Genomic DNA, 22,044 nt, shown 5'->3' with positions numbered 1-22,044 from the left:
AATTGTCAGGTGTCACTTTGACGTTTAAAAAATGACAGGTGACAAATGCTATCCACCATTTTGATTCACAGATTCTGGACAACGGTAGATAAACGAAAAATATTTGTATATCCTTGTCGATAGAATTTTTTTTTTATTAATGGGATTATAATTCATAATCGCAATTGGCAACACCAAATGCTTTATTTTGTCAATGTGGTGAGAGGTGATAACTGAAAAACTGAATCTAGTTTTTGCCTCGGTACTACTGAATTACGAAGTTCTTGTGTACACATAAATAAAGCAAAACATCTGTAATTCAAGCAAGCTCGATATATAGGCGCCATTGTATCGATAACGGCGTAAAACCGGTCAAGATTTTATTAAATCTCAGGAAGGAGTAAAAGAATAACAAGTCGGGTATGTCCTAAATTGCTTATTTATTACATTTCGTTACGTATTTCGGTTTTATAAGATAGATCACGCGCGCGTTATGTTGTTACGGAGTTGAAACATTATTTTTTCAATATTAGTTCGGTAAGTTAAGATTTGTTGACTTTTGTTATTTTCGGCTTATTTGTGATGGCAGACAAACATTATTTCAGGACAATGGAAGCTATGGATATCCAGGCAGTGGAATCGAAATTGAGTGACGTCACTGTAACAGCTATTCCAATGAATGGAAAAAGCACGCACAAAGAGTTGGGCCACACTGGAAACAGCCATGCAACAATATCAACGGTGCCCGCGTCTTCACCTTCCTCGATTGGTAAAGATAAGGACAACAGCATGTCAAAATACGCTCAGCTGCTTGCTGTTATCGAAGAGATGGGTAAGGAAGTGAGACCGAGTTATTCAGGGAGTCGCAGTTCTGCAGAGCGATTAAAACGCGGTATCGTCCACGCTAGAATACTTGTAAGGGAATGTCTCATTGAAACCGAACGATCAGCTAGACAGTAGTGACAAGGCGATTACCTCAGTCAATTTTACATACCTCAATTAGTTTGATATTAATATAAAATAGGGGTCTAGGTTTTTGGGAAAGAACTTGATGGATAGAATTGTTTCTTGTATGTTTGAATTATTACTTTTTATTAAAGACAAGATGACATGTTAGCATAAACTTAACATAATGTTCAGGGTACTTAGAAGTAAATGGTATAAACTTTTCCGTATTGAATACCATTCTGAAATAAAAGAATAGTTGTTTTGTAGAGAGGTTTAATTGTTTTGTAAATTAGCAACATTCAATTGCAATTTACCACTGCCTTGTTAAACAAATATTATGTTCAATAGATATATAAACAAACAATAAAATAGTACAAAGAATATCTTCTCTACATCACCAACAATAAAATATATAGATAATATTTTATAACATATTTTTTCATATATTTTACAATCTTAAAGAAGATAGTAGATGTAGGCTATCCAATTTCTGTCAAAATTGTAACCTCAAAGGAACAAATGCCAAGTCAGGATAATACAAACGATTGGCTTTATAAAGGTATACTTTTAAAATTTCACATATGAATATAATTAGTGTTAATGTAGGTTAAATTTGGCAGTTGAGAATATAAAACCTTTTTAAATATTTTACAAATTAGTACAGATTATATAAAATAGTCAAGAAAATTGGCTTCTCATTTTTTATTTATTGTATTTTGTTTAAAGTAGAGCAGATTCATATTTAAAATGATAGTTTAAATACAATAAGAGCGTATACGCACTATGCGGGTAGCCGCATTGCGGGTAGCCGTCCGGCTGACCGCAAGCACAATTATGTACGTAATATTCATTTCTATGCGCACTTTGCGGTCTGCGGTAGCCGCATCGCAGTGCGCATAGAAATGAATATTACGTACATAATTGTGCTTGTGGTCAGCCGGACGGCTACCCGCATAGTGCGTATACGCTCTAAGTCAAATAAAACCAGAAATAAGAGAAATTCAATGATGATTGTATTAAAACAAAGTGTCTATTGTAACTACTAATATTCATTTTAGAGCCAATTTAATGTGAAAATATTTAACTTTATTTTCCCTGGTAGATAATTTTTTTGCTCAATGTAACTCATAATATGGTTACACTTTCTTATCTATGTCTATTACAATTAAATTGTTTTAGTAGTTACAATTACTGACAGTGTATTTACAAATGTTATAGTTTACGGGGAAGCCTTTAAATTTATTTAAAAATGGCTTCAGTTTTTACACACTGATACTGGAGATATTAAAATAAATGTCCACAGGCTGTGATCGAAACATTTATTGTGAACATCTACCTCAGACGCAAACAAATATAACTATTTTTAGTGGTTGATATTAATATTTAAGAATTGAATGTCGTAAATTTCAAAAATTACAGATTTTAATGATATTGATGTGGCTGTTAATAACGGCTTGAATGTTTTAACAAGTCTTGTGTGAACTCGGTGTAGAATATTATTAGTTTGTAAGTTATGTGCTCATTAATTTGATAAATTTAATTTTTATAGACCTAAGTTGTATATAGTTTAGTTCTTATTGAGAAATCCACCTGGAGTCCCTACTGGAGTTTGATTTTTGTTTTAAATTTTTGAGGGTGGCAAACTTGATGTGGGAATACTGTCATTTTCATTGTTTTTATACAGTTAGTATTTTCAATATAAATAAATAAGCATTTAAATATTTGTCTATCAAATATTATATTTCCAATTAATGACAATAATTAAAAAAATGCTTTTTGTTACTGGCAAGGATTACTTTCTATGCAATAAATTCGGCATTGAATGACAGTGTTGCATTCATCAAGTTTGATAAAGGCTAATCAACAACAGAATTTGTATTTATTTTTTTACCATAGATTAATAACGCCTAGATTGATAAGTAACGTACAAACGCTTTGTCTAAAGTGGGCAAAAATGCAATGATGACGCACACATAAACATTTTGTAGTTTGACAACTGATGGAACGTCGTGCTCACTGAGCCAATAAAGCTTTGTTTGAATTTCCTCACTTTTAGTCGGTTTCTGGGCGTTATTGCTCTATGATTTTTTCTACATAGTGCCACCCATTTTGACGCTAAAAAGGTCCAACTGCCGTTGATGTATACTTCATAGATGTAATTAGATTAAAGAAGATATACGAAGTAGATAATATTAAGTTACCATTTATAGTACTTATGTATGTTATAATTTATAAAGTCCACTTTGATTGATATTATAAAACAAATGCGTATATATATATCGTAAAATACTCGCCTGAAATTTTATTTCAGCTTTTTTGTAGGTACATATTACACAGTTAATATATTTTTTTTTTGTTTGAATCGCATTTTGTTTAATAGATTTCCGCTCGCGACTTCGCCCGCGTGTATCATGTAAAAAAGATTTAATTCCGAATCTGACAACGTACAAATGCAGTGTCATAATGCACTGTATGTATTATTTTGCATATGTATGTAAACTTTATGTATCGCTGCAAGTTTTTCTTACTGTTAAAACGATTTTAGTTAAATTAAATAAGAATACTTAGTTTAAATTTGCATCCCGTTCAATAGATTGTGTAATGTGTATTTTTATTCAGATACAGTATGTAATTTAAATTGTAAGTGATGAACCATAAAATAGTACAAATTTTAGGAAATTAGTTGGGTGTATTGATAAACAATATATAAATATATTACATGTTCCAGATATAAGAATTAGTGTATACCGTATTTATTCATGTATGGACTATTTTTTATTATAAATAAATAAACGATTAATCTCGTTTGTGAAGTTTTATTTTGATTCTATCATCTTTATTAGAGATACTAAGACAACTTACAAAATCTCATAATTATATTGCTCAAAAGTCATGTTTTCTGTAACGTGATTGCTTTGATTATAAAAAAAATGTGTTCTATGAACACCAAACTTCTTTATATTACTATTATATAATTTACTAAAATATTACTACACTATAAAAGCTGCTAACTTTTTAATTTCAAAGAATCGTATGTCCCTATTTCTGTTATCTATAAAAATTAATTAGTATAAACTATAAATGTTGTATGCAAACAACTAGCTCTTATTTTCTTTTTAATTTCGTATTAATAAATAACATTAAATTCAAGGCCAAATGGTGTCATGGAGCACAAAGCACAGGTGGAACACGGGTTACAGCGCGGACTCGGTGGAGTGGTGTCCTGTCGAGCCCTTTACGGACGTGTTAGTGTGTGGTACATACCAGCTGGATAAAAGCGATGAAGGTTCGTATATTTTGTTAATCTGTACATAGGACTCAAGATTAGAATGTTTTCCCTACTTTACGATATACGCAATCTTATTTGAAAGTTATTTCATGAGTAGAAAAAACTATTACCTACTAAATAATATACCTAAAGCTCCTTTCTTATACAGACTACTATTATGAGGGTAAATAAAAAAACCTTTAATTGTAAAAGATATTTATTATTGTAACGTGAAATTATAAGGTATATTTCAGTTAACAACACTTCAAAATAACAAAATGTTCTTATATTTATTTATGAATACATAATACAACACATTTACCAGTTATAAACATGCAAAACTTAACATTTCTCTTAACTTTTTCAGATGAAAACGTAGTAAAACAGAAGAGACTGGGAAGATCCTACTTATTTAAAATTAATGAAAATACCACAGAACTATGTCCCGTTCAGAGTATAGACACATCTGGAATATTAGACCAAAAGTGGTGTTACCACCGTATCAATGATTGCCCCGTACTTGGAATCGTGACGTCAGAGGGTAGCTTGCAGCTTTACAAATTAGAAGAAAATGATGGAACGTTAAATTTAAATCTTTGGCTCGAAACGCCGATTGGTGAAAACATTTTAGCGTTGTCACTTGATTGGTCCACGAATAAAGTGACAAGTGACAAACCATGTGTGGTTGTAAGTGACTCGGGCGGAAATGTATCCGTTTGGCGGGTAGATGAAAAATTGGAGAAGATAGGAAGTTGGAAAGCGCATGATTTCGAAGCGTGGATCGGCGCGTTTAATTATTGGAATGAGAACGTGCTGTATTCAGGTAAACTGCATTAAAGGGACATTTATTGTTAAATAATTGCGGGATTTACTTTGAGAATTGTAATGAAAAAACTACTCTTCTTTCTACTGTACCTACTATACATACCTACTTATTACTACCATGGTATTTTCTTATTCGTATCATGAATTATGTATATTTATGTTAGGCACCTATAATAATATTGATTAGCGTGCATTATTAGAGATTTGAGCCATAAAACGAAAAATAAAAGACGTGTGGCACTCGGGGACTGCCGCGGTAAAGCTATTGCATGCTATGCCTCCAAGCCACACCTCCGCGCCCGTCGGATCGGGGAGCGTGAGGTTTTTCGTTACTAAATTTCTGGATTCGGTCCCCGCGCTCAAGGCCCGCGATAGAAGCTATGCAATAGCTTAAAAAAAATTGTCAACTTATTTGCGGTACCGACATATCATATTCACAAATTTTCTATTAAATAAAACACTCGATTCGACCAAAAAATATTTTTTTTCTTAAATAAAATAAATCAATAAATTGTCTTTTCTTCTCATCTACACATAATTGTTTAAATCTATAATTAGAGTTTAATAAGAACTTAAAAATTATCTTATTCAGGCGGTGATGACTGCGTGTTCAAATGTTTCGACTTGAGGACTCCGGATGCCGTGATAAAGAATCGCTGTCACGAAGCTGGTGTGACGTCAGTGAGGAGCAATATTGATGTGGAACATCAGCTGCTGACTGGGAGGTAAAATTTATTTTCCTACATAATAAGTCATCCTAATGAAGATAACTATGCAATGTCGCAGACAATTTAATGCTTATAAGTCCGGTGTTACTTTGGAAAGATTTCTTGCATTTTTCTACTATGTGTATCAGTTCAGCATTTATCTGTCTACATTTTTGAGTATTTCCATTATAAATATGTATAATGTTTGCAGTTACGATGAGAATGTACGACTTTGGGACGCAAGGCAACTAAAACGTTGCATCAATGAAACAGACGTGAGCGGTGGAGTGTGGCGTCTTAAATGGCACCCATACAATAATAACTACATTTTAGCGGCCTGTATGTATGGCGGCTTTCGTCTCCTCCGTTTAGAAGAAAAAATAAACGTTCTTCATGAATATTTGGAACATGAAAGCATAGCGTATGGCGCGGATTGGAAATTTGATAATTCGTTGTCTATGGTTGCTACGTGTTCATTTTACGACTGCAATATGCATGTAGGAGAAATCGTTTTTGAATAATAGGGACTGTTAAGCAGTCGATTTTATATTTATTCAGTTTTGTATGGAAGCTATTGTTGCATTTACATTCAGATTATCATGCATTTAATCCAATGTGTATATTTTATAGTTATGTATTCAGAATCATGTAAAGGAATGTGGGCACAGACAATAACGCTTGTACTATTATTAATAAAAAAATTGTATACACAATATTGATGTATTGACTTATGAGTAGTAATAAGCTTTCGTTGTTGTCTGTACCTTGTAAAATAAAAATGCCAAAATACTTCGTTTTAAACATGTTGTATTTCAATTTGCTTATAATGTCATGATAAATATAATTTATAACAATTACATACTTAAAGTAATCATTTGCCATAATTGTTAAAAAAAGTCTTACACCATTTACAATATGAAGGCTTTGGGAGTATCCGATATTGTTCGCGTCAATGTCCGAATAAACTTTTTTAAAAACACTAAACTGGCCTGATTTCATTCCATCCCTACTATAAATTTGTACCTTAATATTCTCTAATTACAGTCTATTTTCTATTAATTCTCTGGAATTAAAGTACATGATTAATTTTATATTCGACTAAAACAGCAGCTGATGCTGTCGTCAGGGTGGCCCAACAGCTGCTTATATAATTCTCTTTAGATAAAATTTAATTAAGCAGCTAATGATACTTCGAGTAGGTATTAATTTGCTATCCAATAAAATTCATACCACTCTGCTCTGGCTATAAAAATAAAAAAAACACATTCTCATACTGAGTAACAATATTAAGTACCTACCCATCAGTGTAGTGTATAGAATTGAATGAATTTTTTGGATGCCTTAAAAGTATTATTATGACCAATTAAAATGTAGAAATCTGCACTGCACTTATCAAGTTTACCATAGCAGATGTTTAGTTTTGTTGTTAATTTCGGGACCAAAATACAAATTGAAGCACAAATAATTCAACTGCCACCTTATCTCTCGATAATATTTAGTGTACTTTCAAAACCCACTTCCTTCCACAATTTCCTCATAATAATCTTCCTTTTTACCAGAAAATATAATTGGATCAGTATTATCTACCCTACTTCCAGCGCTGTGATGCGGATGTACCTATTCCAGCAATTTCGTCTCAAAACCACAGACTAGTTCAGATTCTAATGGCAACATTTAAAAGTACATAAACATGGTAGATGCAAGTAAATGTTTTATTTCATTACTTTTAATATCACTGCATTGTTACATTATGCTGTAAACAATTTTTATATTCTCCTAGTTCTATGAAAGTTTACAACAAACTTTAAAATAAGATTAAGAGCTATATTAGTAGAGGCCGAGACCTTATACTGTTGTACTTTTTAAAACTTACTGAATAGCCAATAAGAGAGTTCAGAAGAGATAAATAGAGAAGACATGTAAAATGTTTTATATTTTATTGTAAACTTTCATAATCTTATAATATATAGAGCAACCATAATAATAAACTTAGAAAAGCGTATTTGAAACACAATTAACAATAATATCGCCTGCGACGTTGCAATAGAAGCCATTTCACACTAAATTTATTTTTATGGACACTCTTTGCTTAGTGTATGGTAAATACTGTCTCCACATTTGATGCCATGGAAAATAAGACTATTTCAAACAATTTATGTATTTGATAATTGCATGATTAAAGTTATTAAACAGTTAAATTACATGTAAAAATATAAAATAAAAAACATTTTGTTTTTGATCAGCCAATTTTTTGTCAGTTCACAAATACATAGTAATTATCACGATTAAGACTAAGATTTTTATGTAGTCCTTAAAAATGTTCAACTCAAGCGAGAAAACTAACAATTTTATTAAAAAAAATGTTAATGATTCTTTTTCACATGTTAAAATTTGTCAAAATAGTTTTATCTTCCATGAATTGATCACATAACTTACAAACAATTCTATATATACATTATAAATATTACGGTGTCCTGATGCTATAAACTGCTATATACATTTTAACTATATGTACAGTACATTCCGACAGCTGTGTATCTATTTACAAATGTCACTGCAATGAATAAATTAGATCTAAAAATTTAACAAAGTATATATCTACAATTTTCTATACTACAATTAGATATATTATGTACTTGGTATTAGTGAGATTTCCAAACTTTATAATTCTCTTGTCTCGATTGATACAAATAGGATAATCCTGGTATGAAATTACATTGATTTTCACCTTAATTTATTCATAGCCCATAGTCACGATAAAGAATATAGTTGTTTGTCGAGTTGTGAGAATTCATATGTCACTGGGTTATATTCAACAATACAAAACAAATGTTTGATCCTCAACCTGTAAGCAATTTGGCATCAGAACACCCTGATGACAACTTGATAAAACAAAAAGAGATAAACCGATCGCTGGCAAAAGTTGCACTTATTTGGCAATAAAAAACTATATCATAAGGGCATTAACGCAACTTGATTAGAGATTCCATCGTCAGATACAATATGTACAGTTCATGGAAACTGAGTTCACTGAAAGTCAGCTTTGAGTATTGACAGCGTTAACGTCAACAAAATTTCGTAAAATTTGATACAAAACTCTCGTAACAACGTCATAAAAGATACAATTATTAAAATTTCAATATCCAACACACTCATACGTATCGCGCGTATCTATCACACGTTAGAAATAATTTGTGCTAAAACATGATTTGCACCGGCGAATATGTTACAGTCGAACAGGGTTTTCACAGCGAACAGTATTGCTTAGCACTTACGAGGATTCATATTCAAGACGAGCGTCGAACACGAGCGAGACATAATCCGAAACGTTCATTGGTCCCTATACGATAACGAGAACCAAAAGTCCCGATGCACGGTCTGTCGGTAACTTGAAACACTACACGGCACTACACTCGGTCACGCGGCACTACACGGTCACGCGGCACTACACGGTCACGCGGCACTACACATCAACTGGCAGTGTGTGATCGCTAGGCGTGGCGGGGACACGCGGCACTGAAGTTGTCACTGTCTAGTTTCCACTTGTTGGCCTTAGCGCAGGGCAGGTGCGCGCGAGCCCGGCACGGGCGGGTTGCGCAGGCCAGCGGGGCCCCGGGGGCCGCGCAGTGCGCGCACGTGGAGCCCCGGGAGCCCCACACGGCGGGCGCGAGGCCCCACACGCGCGCGCCCGCCGCCACCAGCCCGGGCGCCCACACCGCGCACGCCTCGTGGAACCACACCTCCACGCCGCCCTCTACCGCGGGGAAGCGTTGTTGGGATGCTTCGTCTAACGCCCTGAAATTATTAATAATTTTTTTTTGACATTGTAATTTAAAACAGTTCTGTATGTTTTAAGAGGTATTATAGTCGAGCCAATTTAATAGGCAACATTTGACATCTATCAATTTTATCTTCGAAGAGAGGTAGCCTGTTTAATAACATTGATTAAAGTGAATTAATCGACTTGAAACATTTCATAAGCGAACTTGAAAAACATCTCAATTTTAAAATTCATCAGGCGAATCCCTGTCCCAGTAAAATACTTTCTTTCGTAAATTTAAGGAGCAAAATAAGACAAGTTTATTACATACTTAAAAAAAAACAATGCATTTGTTAATTTATGATGTTTTTCACAAGTAATCAATGCAATCGATTGTAGATGTCAGATTTCGATTTTTAGAGTAACGTCTCTGATATTTAAAAAGAAAAAAGGTTTATTAACACAAAATTGTAGCTAACGGTTTATCAGTTAAATCAAACCTTAAAATTACTTGCATCGTAATTGAAAAAGTTAATCCGTCAGTCCTCGGATCACAGACACAATAGAAAATCTATTTTGTCTCAGCCCGATCGGGCCGCTCGGTGGTCAATGGGTTAAGCAAATGTGAAGTTCTAACAAAACGAAATATCGTGTTATTCTGTGTCGTCGTTACTAGGTTACGTTGTTGAACTGTCAAATGTTGCCTATTAAAATGGCTCTACTATAAAAAGAAAATATTTTTGTGTTATGTATGTATCGTAGTTGTCAATATTCTCGTAGCAATCTGCGTAGCATTGTCGTAGCCGCGCACGTAGCGTGCACAGCCTACACACCTGTACTCGGCGCAGGCGGTGGGCGCGGTGTAGGGCCCGAACAGGTCGCCCAGTTGGGCGGCGTGCGGGCCGCGCTCGCAGAAGGCGCAGCGCCACGTGGCGTCGGGCGTGGCGGCGTCGTAGCGCAGGCCCAGCGTGCTGGCGTGCAGGCCGCGCGCGCGCACGCCGCGCCACTCCTCGCCGCCGCGCCGCTCCTCGTCCGTCGCGTTCACTACCGATACGGATACGGGCGAGTCGCGCGGACCGACGATCTGGAATCATAATAGTTTTATTGAAGTGAAAACTTCTTTAGCGCCGTTGAGCACTTTTTCTGTATTGGGTATAAAATCTTAAACTCGCGTCAGGACACGTGACCTGATCGAAAAAGCGTAAGACGGATACCATTCCAAAATATCAAACATGCTCAACGTTAATAATCAAGTTTTCACTTCTGCCGGCACTCCCGGAGTGCAACCCTTCTTTTTTGATTTATATGATTTTCCAACAAAGGATACAGTCTATATTATTTTACATAGCTTACAATTGAATACAATATGGTCTACTGCACCTTCAATAACAGGAAAATACAACATTACATTTAAGTTAAATTCAATATGTCAATTTGCTGAAAAAAAAAAACTAATTTTAAACTAATTTTTTTATATAATAATATTTTGAACGTCAAAGTGCTTAAATATTTTATTCCAATTAAATTCATTATAATTCATTCAAACTTTATACATAAAATACATTTAATAAGTAGAAAATATTTTTATCGCTCATTACAGACTATGAGGATTAACGTTTTAAATTTCGTTAATGATTGACTGAAGATGTTTTACATGAAATGGGACACCACGACAATCCGTGGAAGGCTAACAGAATGAGCGTAGATTGACACATAAGATGCGTGAGTGCGTTCTTTTTACACAAAAGGAGTAGTTTTGTGGTTTCAGTTGCAACGAATGCAACATGTTAACCTTTTTTTAGTTGAACTGAGATCTATTAATAAGTAATAAATAAAGTAAATATATCGTATTTTACAATATGGAAATTTTTCTTTCAGTATTCAAAAACTATTTTATGTTATTTTCGTAGTTACAAGATTTATAACAACAATGTTTATAGCTCAATTGAAATTTCAGCTGCGATTTCAGATTCAATTATGTATGTTTAACTTTTAAATGTAACAAAATGAAATAAATTTGGTTATTACAACTAACCTGTATATACGGGCCTCTCGACCGACTAGAACTCGCATTGCTCCCGGAATCATACGCATCCTTAACCGCCTCCTTTTTATTTCCCATCTTTTTCCTCGCGACCTTCCGTCTCGCCGGCTCGTCTCCAGTAGACCGTCTACTCGACCGTTTCGATGCCTTCTTTTCCCCTTTAGTCGGCGCCGATTTCCGTCTTTTCCTCGCTTTCGTTGCCTTTTCGTCCACTTTAGATTCCGCGGGTACTTCCTCTATACCCGCAAACATTTTCTCTAACTGGTTTTCGACTTCCACAAAACTGGCTGATGTAGGTTCAGCAGTTTTCGTTTCGCTCGCTTCTGGTTCCGCTGGTTTCGCTTCAGACGGTGATTCCACAGGAACGTTAGTCGATTCCGAGTTTGTTCTTGCGCTTCTACGTCTCGGTGCCGCGGCGGTGGGAGGAGGTTCCAGATCATCTTTTTTCGGTGGCGACTTTAATATTTCCTTGGGCGATTTGGGCGGTGATTTCGGGGGTGATTTTGGCGTTATTTCTGGTGGTTTTTCGTGGGGTGGCGATTTTTCCGGTTCAGGGCTGGCGAGGACGCTTTTTAGCTTGTCTATGGTAACTGGGGTGTCCGGTTCGATGGGCAGCGGCGGGGGTTCAGGTATATCTCTCGACCCGCGTTCCGTGTTGGCGATCATAGCGGCGATATCGTCTATGGTCTCTGCGGAGTCGGCGCGGGTTTTTCTGCGGGCGTGAGGTTCTGGCTGTTGTGGGGGGGAGGGGGGCCTGTCCGGTTTATGTGGGCCGTTGTGTGCGTGCGCGTCGCCGTTTTCTAGCGGGAGGGTGGGAGTGCCTCGGGGAGGGGTTGGTGTGTGCGCGGTGGGGGCGCGGGGCGCGGCGGGCGCGGGGGCGGGGGCGGCGGGGGAGGGGGCCGGCGCGGGCGCGGGGGGAGGGGGCACGGGCACGCGTATCGTGCGTTCTGGTTTCCGCTTCCGCTTCGAGCCGGGCGGCGCGCCGCACGAGTCCGCTGAGTCCTGGAAATAGACACAGATGAATGAGTTTAAGTGCTTTTAATAATGTAAATTAGCAAATAAATAGACAAAATTAAGTTCTTCAAAAAAACAGACAATAGTCCAGTACAAATTTTATATTTATTAGAATCAACAATGAATAATGCTCCTTATCAACAAGCACAAAATTAATGCTATTTTACCTTGAAATAAATTAATATAATATTGAACAATTTTGATTAACAACGAAAAGGGATTGAACAAACATTAATTAAAATATAAATTATAAGCATCATAGTACTTGTTTTCATTAATGCTCTCAACAATTCAAAATAGAAAGGCAACTTGCAGTTTAAATGAGGGTAGCCGATTTACTATAAAATTTTGCATCTACCCACCTCATTGGAGGAGGGCGGCGAGGGCGTCGGCGCGGCCCTCGAGTGCACAATCACCGAGTGGGGCGACGCGGGCGCCGGCGCCGCCGACAGCCGCTCCAGTAGCGCATCGACCCGCGCGTGCGACGGACGTGCGTGCGGCGCGGCGCGCGCGATCAGACTGTTGATCGTGGGCGCGTCGCGCACGGAGAGGGAGGGCGCGGTGTGCGGGGCGGGGGAGCCGTTCGCACCGCGAGAACCGACGGTCAAGTCGACACCGCCGCGCGCGTACGCTAGCAGCTCTTCCGCGCGGACTAGCTTATCTGAAAATTGTAGAAAGAGGGTATTTACTATTTACCACTAAACAACTATACTCGCAATATCATATTATGAGGTCGTCAGATCACGTCCGAGTGTTGTTGTATACAAGTATACAACATAAATAGAAATTGACAAATTATATAACTGTATTAGTAAAAAGGCAAGTATGTACAAGTATCACTCATAAACAATTTCTGACTAATTCAAGCACAGGCATAGATTTGCTTCAGAACATAATTATTGAGCATTATTGCAAGTGTAGTCCTAGATTGATCAACGCACACAACATATGAACCTGTATACTAATAATTCAAATGAAAACATCACATTTCCTTTGTGTCAAATATTAAAAAAATGTTGTATACCTCTGCTAGGTCCTAAATGCGGGTACAAGTCTGCAGGTGGTATCGCCGAACCTGCTTTGACATCACCAGGCGACGGTGTATGCCTGAAAAACATAAATACGAAATATATTTCAAATACAAACAACATCACGTTATTTTAAATACTTATATTATAAAAATAATATATTTAATTTAAAAACATTACAATGAGTAATTTCACTAATTTATACATAAATATAAGTTGATAAAAAAACTGTTTACAACTTTCCTTTTATTATTTTATACAATACAAATAAGTTGAACTGAACCCACATATTTTAGCAGTTAAGCAAACAGATATTTTGCGATATGGTATGTTCGTTGAATAAACATCTGCCTCACTAAATAGAGATGTGAATTATAATATACTAGCTTTCCGCCCGTGGCTTCGCCCGCTTTGTCTAAAACATAATAAATTATATACTAAAACCTTCCTCTTAAATCACTCTATCTATTAAAAAAACCGCAACAAAATCCGTTGCGTAGTCTAGATTTACCCATACATAGGGACATAGGGCAGAGAAAGCGACTTTGTTTTATACTATGTAGTGATGTGTAATTTTTTTTTTATATATATAGAACTACTCTAATTTTAGATTTTTTATTTATTTATCCCTCAACTCGTTCTACAACACATCACTACACTATTAACTTAAATATGTACAAACCTCAACAAATGTTTATCTGGCGGCGTGGGCGTATGCCGGTATAGCTCCGGCGGCGTCGCCGTGTGCCGGAACACCGAGTTGCCGCCCGCCTTCATGGCCTGCAATTGTAACAGACCCTACGATACTCCAGGTGTTTAGTGAAACAAAATAGGTTAGAATATTTAGTTTAGTTCAGTTTGGTTTGGGATCCAACTAAGAATAGGATCGATTCATCGCCATCTTGTGACGTCATAATTCGAAAGAATAGGATCGACTTAGAGCTGTTTTGTAATGTCTTAACTGCTAATTCAAACGAATTTTTAATCAAAGTTAAACAATAACGTCTGTATTTAAGATTGATTTATTGGGAAAAATAAAATAAACCGTTACTGATATGCAAAAAAGTATGTTTGAGTAAATCTTCTTTTTGTTTATGGTCCAGGCGAGGGATTTCGCCCGGGTCTTAGTGTTTAAGTAAATCGTATTTTTTAAATTATATTTGACACAGTTCAATAACGTTCCTTTTCTTATTTGTATCGCAACAATCGAGTTATAACCCGTGATTATATTCAAGAGTTAGTTGGACATGAGTAATTGGAGTACATAGGAATTGATAGTTTCATAGATGCGTGATTGATTTTATGCAAATGCGTTATTTTGAATAATGAAAGTCCATTATGAGATAATTATGATTCAAACACATAATTGGAATGTTAAAAAGCTCAAATTACCATGACACTAGGCTAGATGAATTACCTATATGTTACAAATTTGTCTGCATGATGGCAGTAATAAGATTTTAAAGCAAAAGCCAAGTCATACAAAAAACAGCATTATTTTTATAAACACAATATTTTTTATATAAATTCTATGACATAATCACAATGGCTTTAATTGCTTTTTTTAATATGTACTGCCATCAAAATTAAAAAAAAATATCCAGTCAAATAATGAAGAGAATAAATAATTTTTATTACATATTTTTAGTAACTTGTATACAAATCCTTCGCGATGAGCAAAAAAAATTGAATTTAAATTATTTTTTATTTTTAAAGGCATACACACACTCAATTTTTTTTTCTAGATTTTTCCTTGTCTTGTACTCACTTGCAACGGATCGGGGGGCGAAGGCGCCGGCACGTGGTAGAGGTGGGGCGGAGGCGTCGGCGTGTGCCACGTCACGCCCCGCTCTGACGCCATGTGCGCTTGCGGCGCGCGCGCTAGCAGATTCGCCACCTGTAACTGATGTTGGAGATTCTTTACATTTATGCTGATATAATAACTCATCTATGCTAATATTATAAAGCGGAAGAGTTTGTTTGAACGCGCTAATCTCGAGAACTACTGGTCCGATTCTTTCGGTGTTAGATAGCCCATTTATCGAGGAAGGCTATAGGCTACAATATCATCAGCAATGCGGGTGAAACCGCGGAGCACAGCTAATAATAGAGGTGTGTAAAATTATCTCGTCACAATGTTAGTTACCATACGCCTCCGAAACGGCTGGACCGATGCTCATGAAATTTTGTTTGCTTATTGGGTAGATCTGAGAATCGGCCAACATCTATTTTTCATCCCCCTAAATAATAACGAGTAAGGCAATAACGTTTGCCGGGTCAGCTAGTATTTTTTTTATCATAAAACTCGAGTACCATACCAACAGATGGTACTTGGTCTTCTTGGTTGGTCTTGGTCTTAAAGGTAAGCGGACACTTATCCGAGCTGAACGCGTGGAACGAGCGAAAGAAACAACCGCGCATAAGAAATCGTATTTTTAAATAATAATCCTGAAATAGTGCTAGCTCATGCCTCTGTCGTAACTCAAGCATATTCTATTGACGAATCTAATGACGTCCGATGATCCGAATTAATCCAGAATTCTTGGGTTCTTGTAGCCTGTAGGTTCCGACTATTCAACGCGGGCAAGTTCAAGCGAGGTTTCATAACATTACTTGTAAAGAATTCTAAAATTTGTCCGTCACTGATTAGTGCGCGTTCACTTTAAAAGTGGCTTAAACACACAGGAATATAGTCGGAAGATCACTGTTTTCAGTGTGGATTCGACATATCACATCCTATGCATTGTGACAGGTCCAATACGCACTTATAATATGTATATAGCTTCATTTCCATTTTAGTGAAAAGATGAGCCTTTTACCCTTAGAATAGGTAAAAGCTTCATCCATCTCTTTCCACTTTTCCTCATGAGTAGCAATAATTTTTTTCTGCTGTATTACAGTATTAAACAGAACTAATTAATTATCACACTAGATATGGTCAAAGATGTGTTTATATTTTATTGTAGATAAAAAAAAATTCTTAAGATTTATTTTTATATTGATAAAAACTCAGTTTTTGTCTATTTTCCTTATGAAAATGTGATTAAAAATTATAATTCCTGCACATTGTAATTCAGTACCAACACATTAATCATACAAAGTATTTTGATTACATATAAGAATAATTTATTCATGAGAATAAATTTAATGTTTTCAAATTATCATTTAGATAACATGTTACTTTTGGTTATTTCTTGTATTTTTCATTGTAATTTGAAAAATAGCTTGTAATTTGAATACTTTGTTCATTCTGGTAATATTGTAGGTATGTAAGGAACATTTGCAAGTAAGATTTAGATTATCATTTCGCGTCTCAAAGGGAACTCTCGTAAAGTACGTTAGTGGATGACGTCGCTTTATCCGGAAAAAAATACGCCACTTCATTTGACCATTAATAATTTAATTGTGATTTCATCGTATTCCGCGCATTTAGGCGTATCTTTTTTTTTGTTTTAAGCCAAAACTAATGAATGTTTTTAACGTGGTTTACAGAAACTCATCCACTTTGAGAGGAAAAATTAAGTAGACATTAGTCGCTGTTATCGTGAGAACATTTTGAGGACTAGGTTACTATTTACAAAGCGTATTGCTGGTATACAGTAGACTGCTGACCTTGGTGGTGGAACTGGGGTGGTTTTGGTAATGACTTCTGTCTTTGTACCTCACGCAAAAAAGACACCACGTAAAATTGTGGAACAACTTATAACATAACTTAACTCATCTTAAGGGCAATTTAACTAGATAATATAAAGTCAAACTACCTACATGCATTGAATTCGGAAAAACTATGACCCTTTAAAAGTCTTTCAAGTTCCGATTCCTTACATTTAAGCACTAAAACGATAGCCGGAAGCCGCGTCCGGACCTCAATATCTACTTGACTAGGGTATCCGGCATATTGAATTACAACGTAATTAAAAAAGGACAAGGTCCTTTAAAGTTTAGAATGCGTGCGATTAAATAGACGGTCGTTTCTTTTATAGGTAACTAGGAGCTCAACGGATATTTTTGTATTAATGTTCCTAATATTAATGCTCTTATTGATGTGATATATATCTCCTAAAGTAGGAGTAGTTAATAAAAAAAACGATAAACCTAAATTAATTAAGAAATAGACTTTAAAATTAAAACAAAATATTACGCATCATAATGAAAATGATTTATGAGACTAAATATGGTTAATCCTGTTAATATTAAGCTCCAAAAATGTTAGAGTACGTAATACTCTGGCTGTTTACTAATAGATATTTCCAAGCAATAAAAAATAGTAATAATCGTGAGTATATTTCTTACATAGTAAATTTAGAAATATATTCCGCAATAATATTATTATATACTGACATTTTAGGTACCTATATTATTTGATATCCATTTTCGTTTCTTTCTATTCGCAAATTACCGACAAACACATTTATTTATAGGATGTACGTTCCCGCGAAACCGCAATAATATCGTAATCATAAACGATTACACCACAGATAACGAAATTGTGCATAAATTAATAGCTTCATTCTATAGTTAATCATAGAACTTAGTGATTTCCTTAGATTGTTAACACACGCGAAGTTTAGGGGCTAAAACCATTTATCATTGTGCACCAAATACCTATTAATAAATAGATGGGCACAATAAAGTAATGGTAACTTTGAAATAAAAGTAGGCAATAAACAATGATATATTTTGAAACATAAAGTAGAGTCAGGCAATTTAGTTGTATGTAACTTATAAATCATAGTCTGGCATGTTTGCCGAGTGCACATCTGGATATAATATGTCGTGGCCATATCGTAGATTTGCTCATTTCATGAAATGGCCAACATAGTTTGATCAGATCATTAAATCGTCAACGTTTCACGATTTGGTCATCGACATTTGGCCAGATCGTATAAAATATAGGTTAGGTTAGGTTAGGTTAGACTTTAATAAACAACGCACGAGCCGAGCGAGCAAAGCGAGCGTGCCGCGGCAGCGGCCGGCGAGTGCCAGAAGCGAATCGCTTTTTAAAAAAGAAACAAAAATGGTCGCATTTCGTGTCATGAAATGGCCATCCACGTTTGGCCAGATCGACGATCTGGCCAAATCGTGAAACGTTGATGATTTAACAATCTGGCCAAACTAAATTGGCCATTTCATGAAATGAGCAAATCTACGATATGACCACGACATATACATAAAAAGCATATCCAATTATTTCTTACCCTGAATAACACACTAATATTTTAAATACAATAAAACTTTATAAGTGAAACAGATGACTGCTTTTTGAAGCTCTGTATGGAACTATTTAGGAACCTGACTAATTGTTAGTTGAAAGCGATATATTGTTTTGGTTTTATTTAAAATCAACACAATTGAGCTAGCATGAATGTATATAAATGCTATAAAAATATACTCGGTCTTTAATAATATCACCTACATGAATCTATAGTTTGTTTTAAGAATAAATAAAAAGTCACTGAATGAAATCAGACAAATTGTGCATTTGTCGGTATATAATATAAAGGATAAATTTTCAATGCTAAATCTCTCTTAATAAATTTTTAAAATTTTTGACACAATTTTACAAAAAAAAAATGTAGCCCTAATTCACATATAGTCTATACCAATACCTAAAACATTAAATGTTTAAATTTAAAGATTAAACATATCAGTTAATTAGGTATCTTCCAATAATAAGTGCAGAGAGTGGTGGCACATGAGTAAATAAACTCATCGGCTCCACTACTACAAGCACATGATACGCGTACCACAGGGAAGATATCATTGCTTGTCATTTAATAGTTAAAAATAATAATAGTTTAAAAAAACTAAAAAACACGCTTTTAGTTCGGTTTTCTATAAAACGCGTGTTTTTTATTTTTTTTTAACTATTATTTATTTTATCAAATTAGTGTATTGTCATCGGTCCTCAATAAATCTACAAAGTTTGAACGAAATCTGGCCGTTTAAAGTGGGTCAAAATCGCGCCCAAAGAAGTCGGTTACAAACATACAGGTGAAGCTAATATAAAGCGTGTAATAACCAGTGTTCTAACTTACTAATGGTACAAAATATGAAAATATCCAATGTTCAATGGTACTAACTTACTTATTAATTATTTATTTTAACAGGTTACCAATAAATCTTAGCACACAAATTACCATATGGACTACTTTATATTGCAATGACAGCAAATTCTAATTTGATAAAATATTTCCAACATTAGATTAGATTAGATGTTTCACATGATGAATTGGTTTGGAAATTGAAAGAATATTACTAGTAGCAAGATAACAAGCACTTTCTTACTTACTGTATTGTTATTTTTAATCTGTAATTTTTTTAGACCACTTTAATTTCCTTCTAACATTATTAGGTACTTAAAAAATTAATAGTGAATGTTCAATGTAGTCACATGAAATTTAGAATGAACTTAAAATTTTCCATTCAAAACAAAAATTGTATTTTGTGTTTTTTTTTTACCTTTTCATTACATTTGGATTTGAAAATTGATTTTTTATTTAAATTAAGATTAGCATTGAGAAAAATCAGTACTTAAAATATGAGTGTAATTTTTTGAGGTTATTTATTATTATATTTAAATTATTGAGTTACATTTGAGAAATATTTTTAATGATTGTATTAATACAAAATCTTAACTATTAGATAAAAGTATTTCATATTTCATTGAAAAATAAAAACATGAATATGGCAACCCTAAAATTAGCAAAGTAGCACAAGTGTCAACATGAATATTCCAAACAGCTGATTCTTGTGTTGCAATATAATAAACTGAATTATGTATACATAGATTTTCATATTATCATTTTAATCACTTTATTTATGTACTATTTACACTGTTGTTGTTAGTTTTATAAATAAGTTTGAAAACTTTAGAATGATAACATCTAAAGTGATGTTTAATATTTTGTTGCATTAGGGAAAAATAACAAAATAAATGAAATAGTCTACACCACCTGCAAAGGACTCCAGCCACTACCAAGCTGTGATTGCCTTCCGTTCGGGTTATGTTGCGACCCGCCTGACATTGTGTGCGGAACCCTCAGGGCACTTTAATCACTCAATGAATTCCAATGCTCCAACAATTGCTACTTCAGTCCACCATAATGATACCGGCGAGTTTCAAGTTTTCACCCGCGTAACTGCGCTCCTTTACGACGTGTACAGAAATTTCTTAAATGTTTTCATCGGCGCACGTTTGTGTCACATGTAACTATCATCACTTATAAGCTTCCTGGCATGATAACAACACTTATTTACAGTTTTTGACACGCTTATTTCAAAATAAATCACTTTTATTTCGAGTGTGGTATGGTGTTCACGGATCTGATGCTCACTTCGCGTGACATTTTGATCGCGTTAAGCGTTTGAAAATATACACTAGAGGTTACTTTTGATACTTGATTTAAATTCGCAGAATATCTTTCACTATGTTTACGTAAGAAAAAACTTAAAAACCACTAATAGTTATCTAAAAAATGCAAACTTCGTAAAACTTTGCACAAGGTTCAATCGCAACAATGGTGGCCGATTGGGATTTTGAAAGCTCGATTAGCGCCATCTTGTAGAAAACTGCTAGAAATAATCACCGTCGATAAAACAGGATAACGGAAACGAAAGCTCTTTCTCTATGGTTTTGTTAGAATAATACATATGAATAATTAATTCGCTTTAACGATTATTCTCTATCGTCAATGCAACGTTATTTCAATGTGTAATAAAAGAACAGCTAAACTGGCTAATATTTACTTTTGATAATTTTGTCATATTTTCATGTAAAATATTCATAGACAAGCAGCCAATTGCTACTTTAATGCGACTGGCAATATTACGTTGCTATAGCAACCATTGTAGTTGTTTACCCTGTGTTTTTGAAAAGGTATTCAAGAATTCGATAACTTTAGGCTACGCGCAGACATACAGCGTTCTGCGTTCCGCGTTCTGCGTCCTGCGTTCGTCAGTTCTGCGTTCTGCGTTCTAGCGCACACAGGAGCACGTTCAAGACATTTGCGTTCTATTTCGCTACTCTCCGCACGTGAAACATTTCTCTCGAAAGTTCATCTTCCGAAGATGAAGCCTTGCTTTTGTGGAGTCTAGAGGAGTCAAAAAAAAGTAGAAAATGTTGGGTACACCCTATCAACACGAAACGAGATGATATGGGAGAATTTAGTATTCTTATCCCTGAGCTGCTTCAAGATGAAGAGAGATTTTATATTTATTTTCGAATGTCAATAAATAGCTTCAATGAGTTACATGACTATGTAAAATCTGAAATAGAAAAACAAGATACCAATTGGAGAAGACGGACCAGCCATAGCGAGAACGCGAGTTCTTTGTAATTCTGTACAGAGAACGCGAGAACGCAAGCGTTCCGAATGACCGCCGCGGTCTAACTGCGTTCTGTGTGCGCCGGCGCTATAGATCCTTCACATTACAAAGAACGCGGAACGCAGAACGCAGAACGCGGAACG

The 22,044-nt window shown here is 35.3% G+C and overlaps 2 protein-coding genes across 4 annotated transcripts; one reads left to right on the top strand and one right to left on the bottom strand.

Annotated features, from left to right (window-relative positions):
* Nucleotides 1-170: 170 nt before the first annotated feature.
* Nucleotides 171-6,411, top strand: LOC149906296 (diphthine methyltransferase). Of its 2 annotated transcripts, XM_090104348.1 has the most exons (6): nt 171-399; nt 585-811; nt 4,079-4,213; nt 4,563-5,018; nt 5,613-5,745; nt 5,939-6,411. In XM_090104348.1, exons 2-6 carry the CDS (start codon nt 589-591, stop codon nt 6,246-6,248), a joined length of 1,257 nt encoding a protein of 418 aa, XP_089960474.1. In that variant the 5' UTR covers nt 171-399; nt 585-588; the 3' UTR covers nt 6,249-6,411. The 2 variants fall into 2 exon arrangements, with proteins under 2 accessions (XP_089960474.1, XP_089960473.1); XM_090104347.1 differs by lacking the exon at nt 585-811 and having other exon boundaries at nt 172-399; nt 5,939-6,410.
* Nucleotides 6,412-7,650: 1,239 nt separating this feature from the next.
* On the bottom strand, nt 7,651-21,124 carry LOC149906295 (uncharacterized). Of its 2 annotated transcripts, none has more exons than XM_090104343.1 (8): nt 20,530-21,124; nt 15,342-15,476; nt 14,256-14,371; nt 13,570-13,652; nt 12,908-13,206; nt 11,523-12,533; nt 10,321-10,571; nt 7,651-9,522 (listed from the first exon to the last, which is right to left on the bottom strand). In XM_090104343.1, exons 1-8 carry the CDS (start codon nt 20,599-20,601, stop codon nt 9,219-9,221), a joined length of 2,271 nt encoding a protein of 756 aa, XP_089960469.1. In that variant the 5' UTR covers nt 20,602-21,124; the 3' UTR covers nt 7,651-9,218. The 2 variants fall into 2 exon arrangements, with proteins under 2 accessions (XP_089960469.1, XP_089960470.1); XM_090104344.1 differs by having other exon boundaries at nt 14,256-14,353.
* Between the last annotated feature and the right edge of the window lie 920 nt (nt 21,125-22,044).

The sequence above is a fragment of the Colias eurytheme genome, chromosome 8, assembly GCF_061535395.1.
Source record: "Colias eurytheme isolate Ceu_HAF_F1 chromosome 8, ilColEury1 Martin Lab GWU primary, whole genome shotgun sequence".
In the NCBI taxonomy this organism is placed as follows: domain Eukaryota; kingdom Metazoa; phylum Arthropoda; class Insecta; order Lepidoptera; family Pieridae; genus Colias; species Colias eurytheme.
This window is presented reverse-complemented; position numbering and strand designations above follow the sequence as displayed.

What these genes read in the sequence shown, in the direction of transcription:
- LOC149906295 (XM_090104343.1), bottom strand. Translation starts at nt 20,601, where the DNA reads ATGTCAGGCGGGTCGCAACATAACCCGAACGGAAGGCAATCACAGCTT. An exon ending in CCAGATAAACATTTGTTGAG is followed by an intron (nt 13,653 to 14,255) that starts GTTTGTACATAT and finishes TATGTTTTTCAG; the next exon opens with GCATACACCGTCGCCTGGTG. An exon ending in CGAGAGGCCCGTATATACAG is followed by an intron (nt 10,572 to 11,522) that starts GTTAGTTGTAAT and finishes TTATGATTCCAG; the next exon opens with ATCGTCGGTCCGCGCGACTC.
- LOC149906296 (XM_090104348.1), top strand. Translation starts at nt 589, where the DNA reads ATGGAAGCTATGGATATCCAGGCAGTGGAATCGAAATTGAGTGACGTC. An exon ending in TGAGAACGTGCTGTATTCAG is followed by an intron (nt 5,019 to 5,612) that starts GTAAACTGCATT and finishes TATCTTATTCAG; the next exon opens with GCGGTGATGACTGCGTGTTC. An exon ending in CATCAGCTGCTGACTGGGAG is followed by an intron (nt 5,746 to 5,938) that starts GTAAAATTTATT and finishes TAATGTTTGCAG; the next exon opens with TTACGATGAGAATGTACGAC.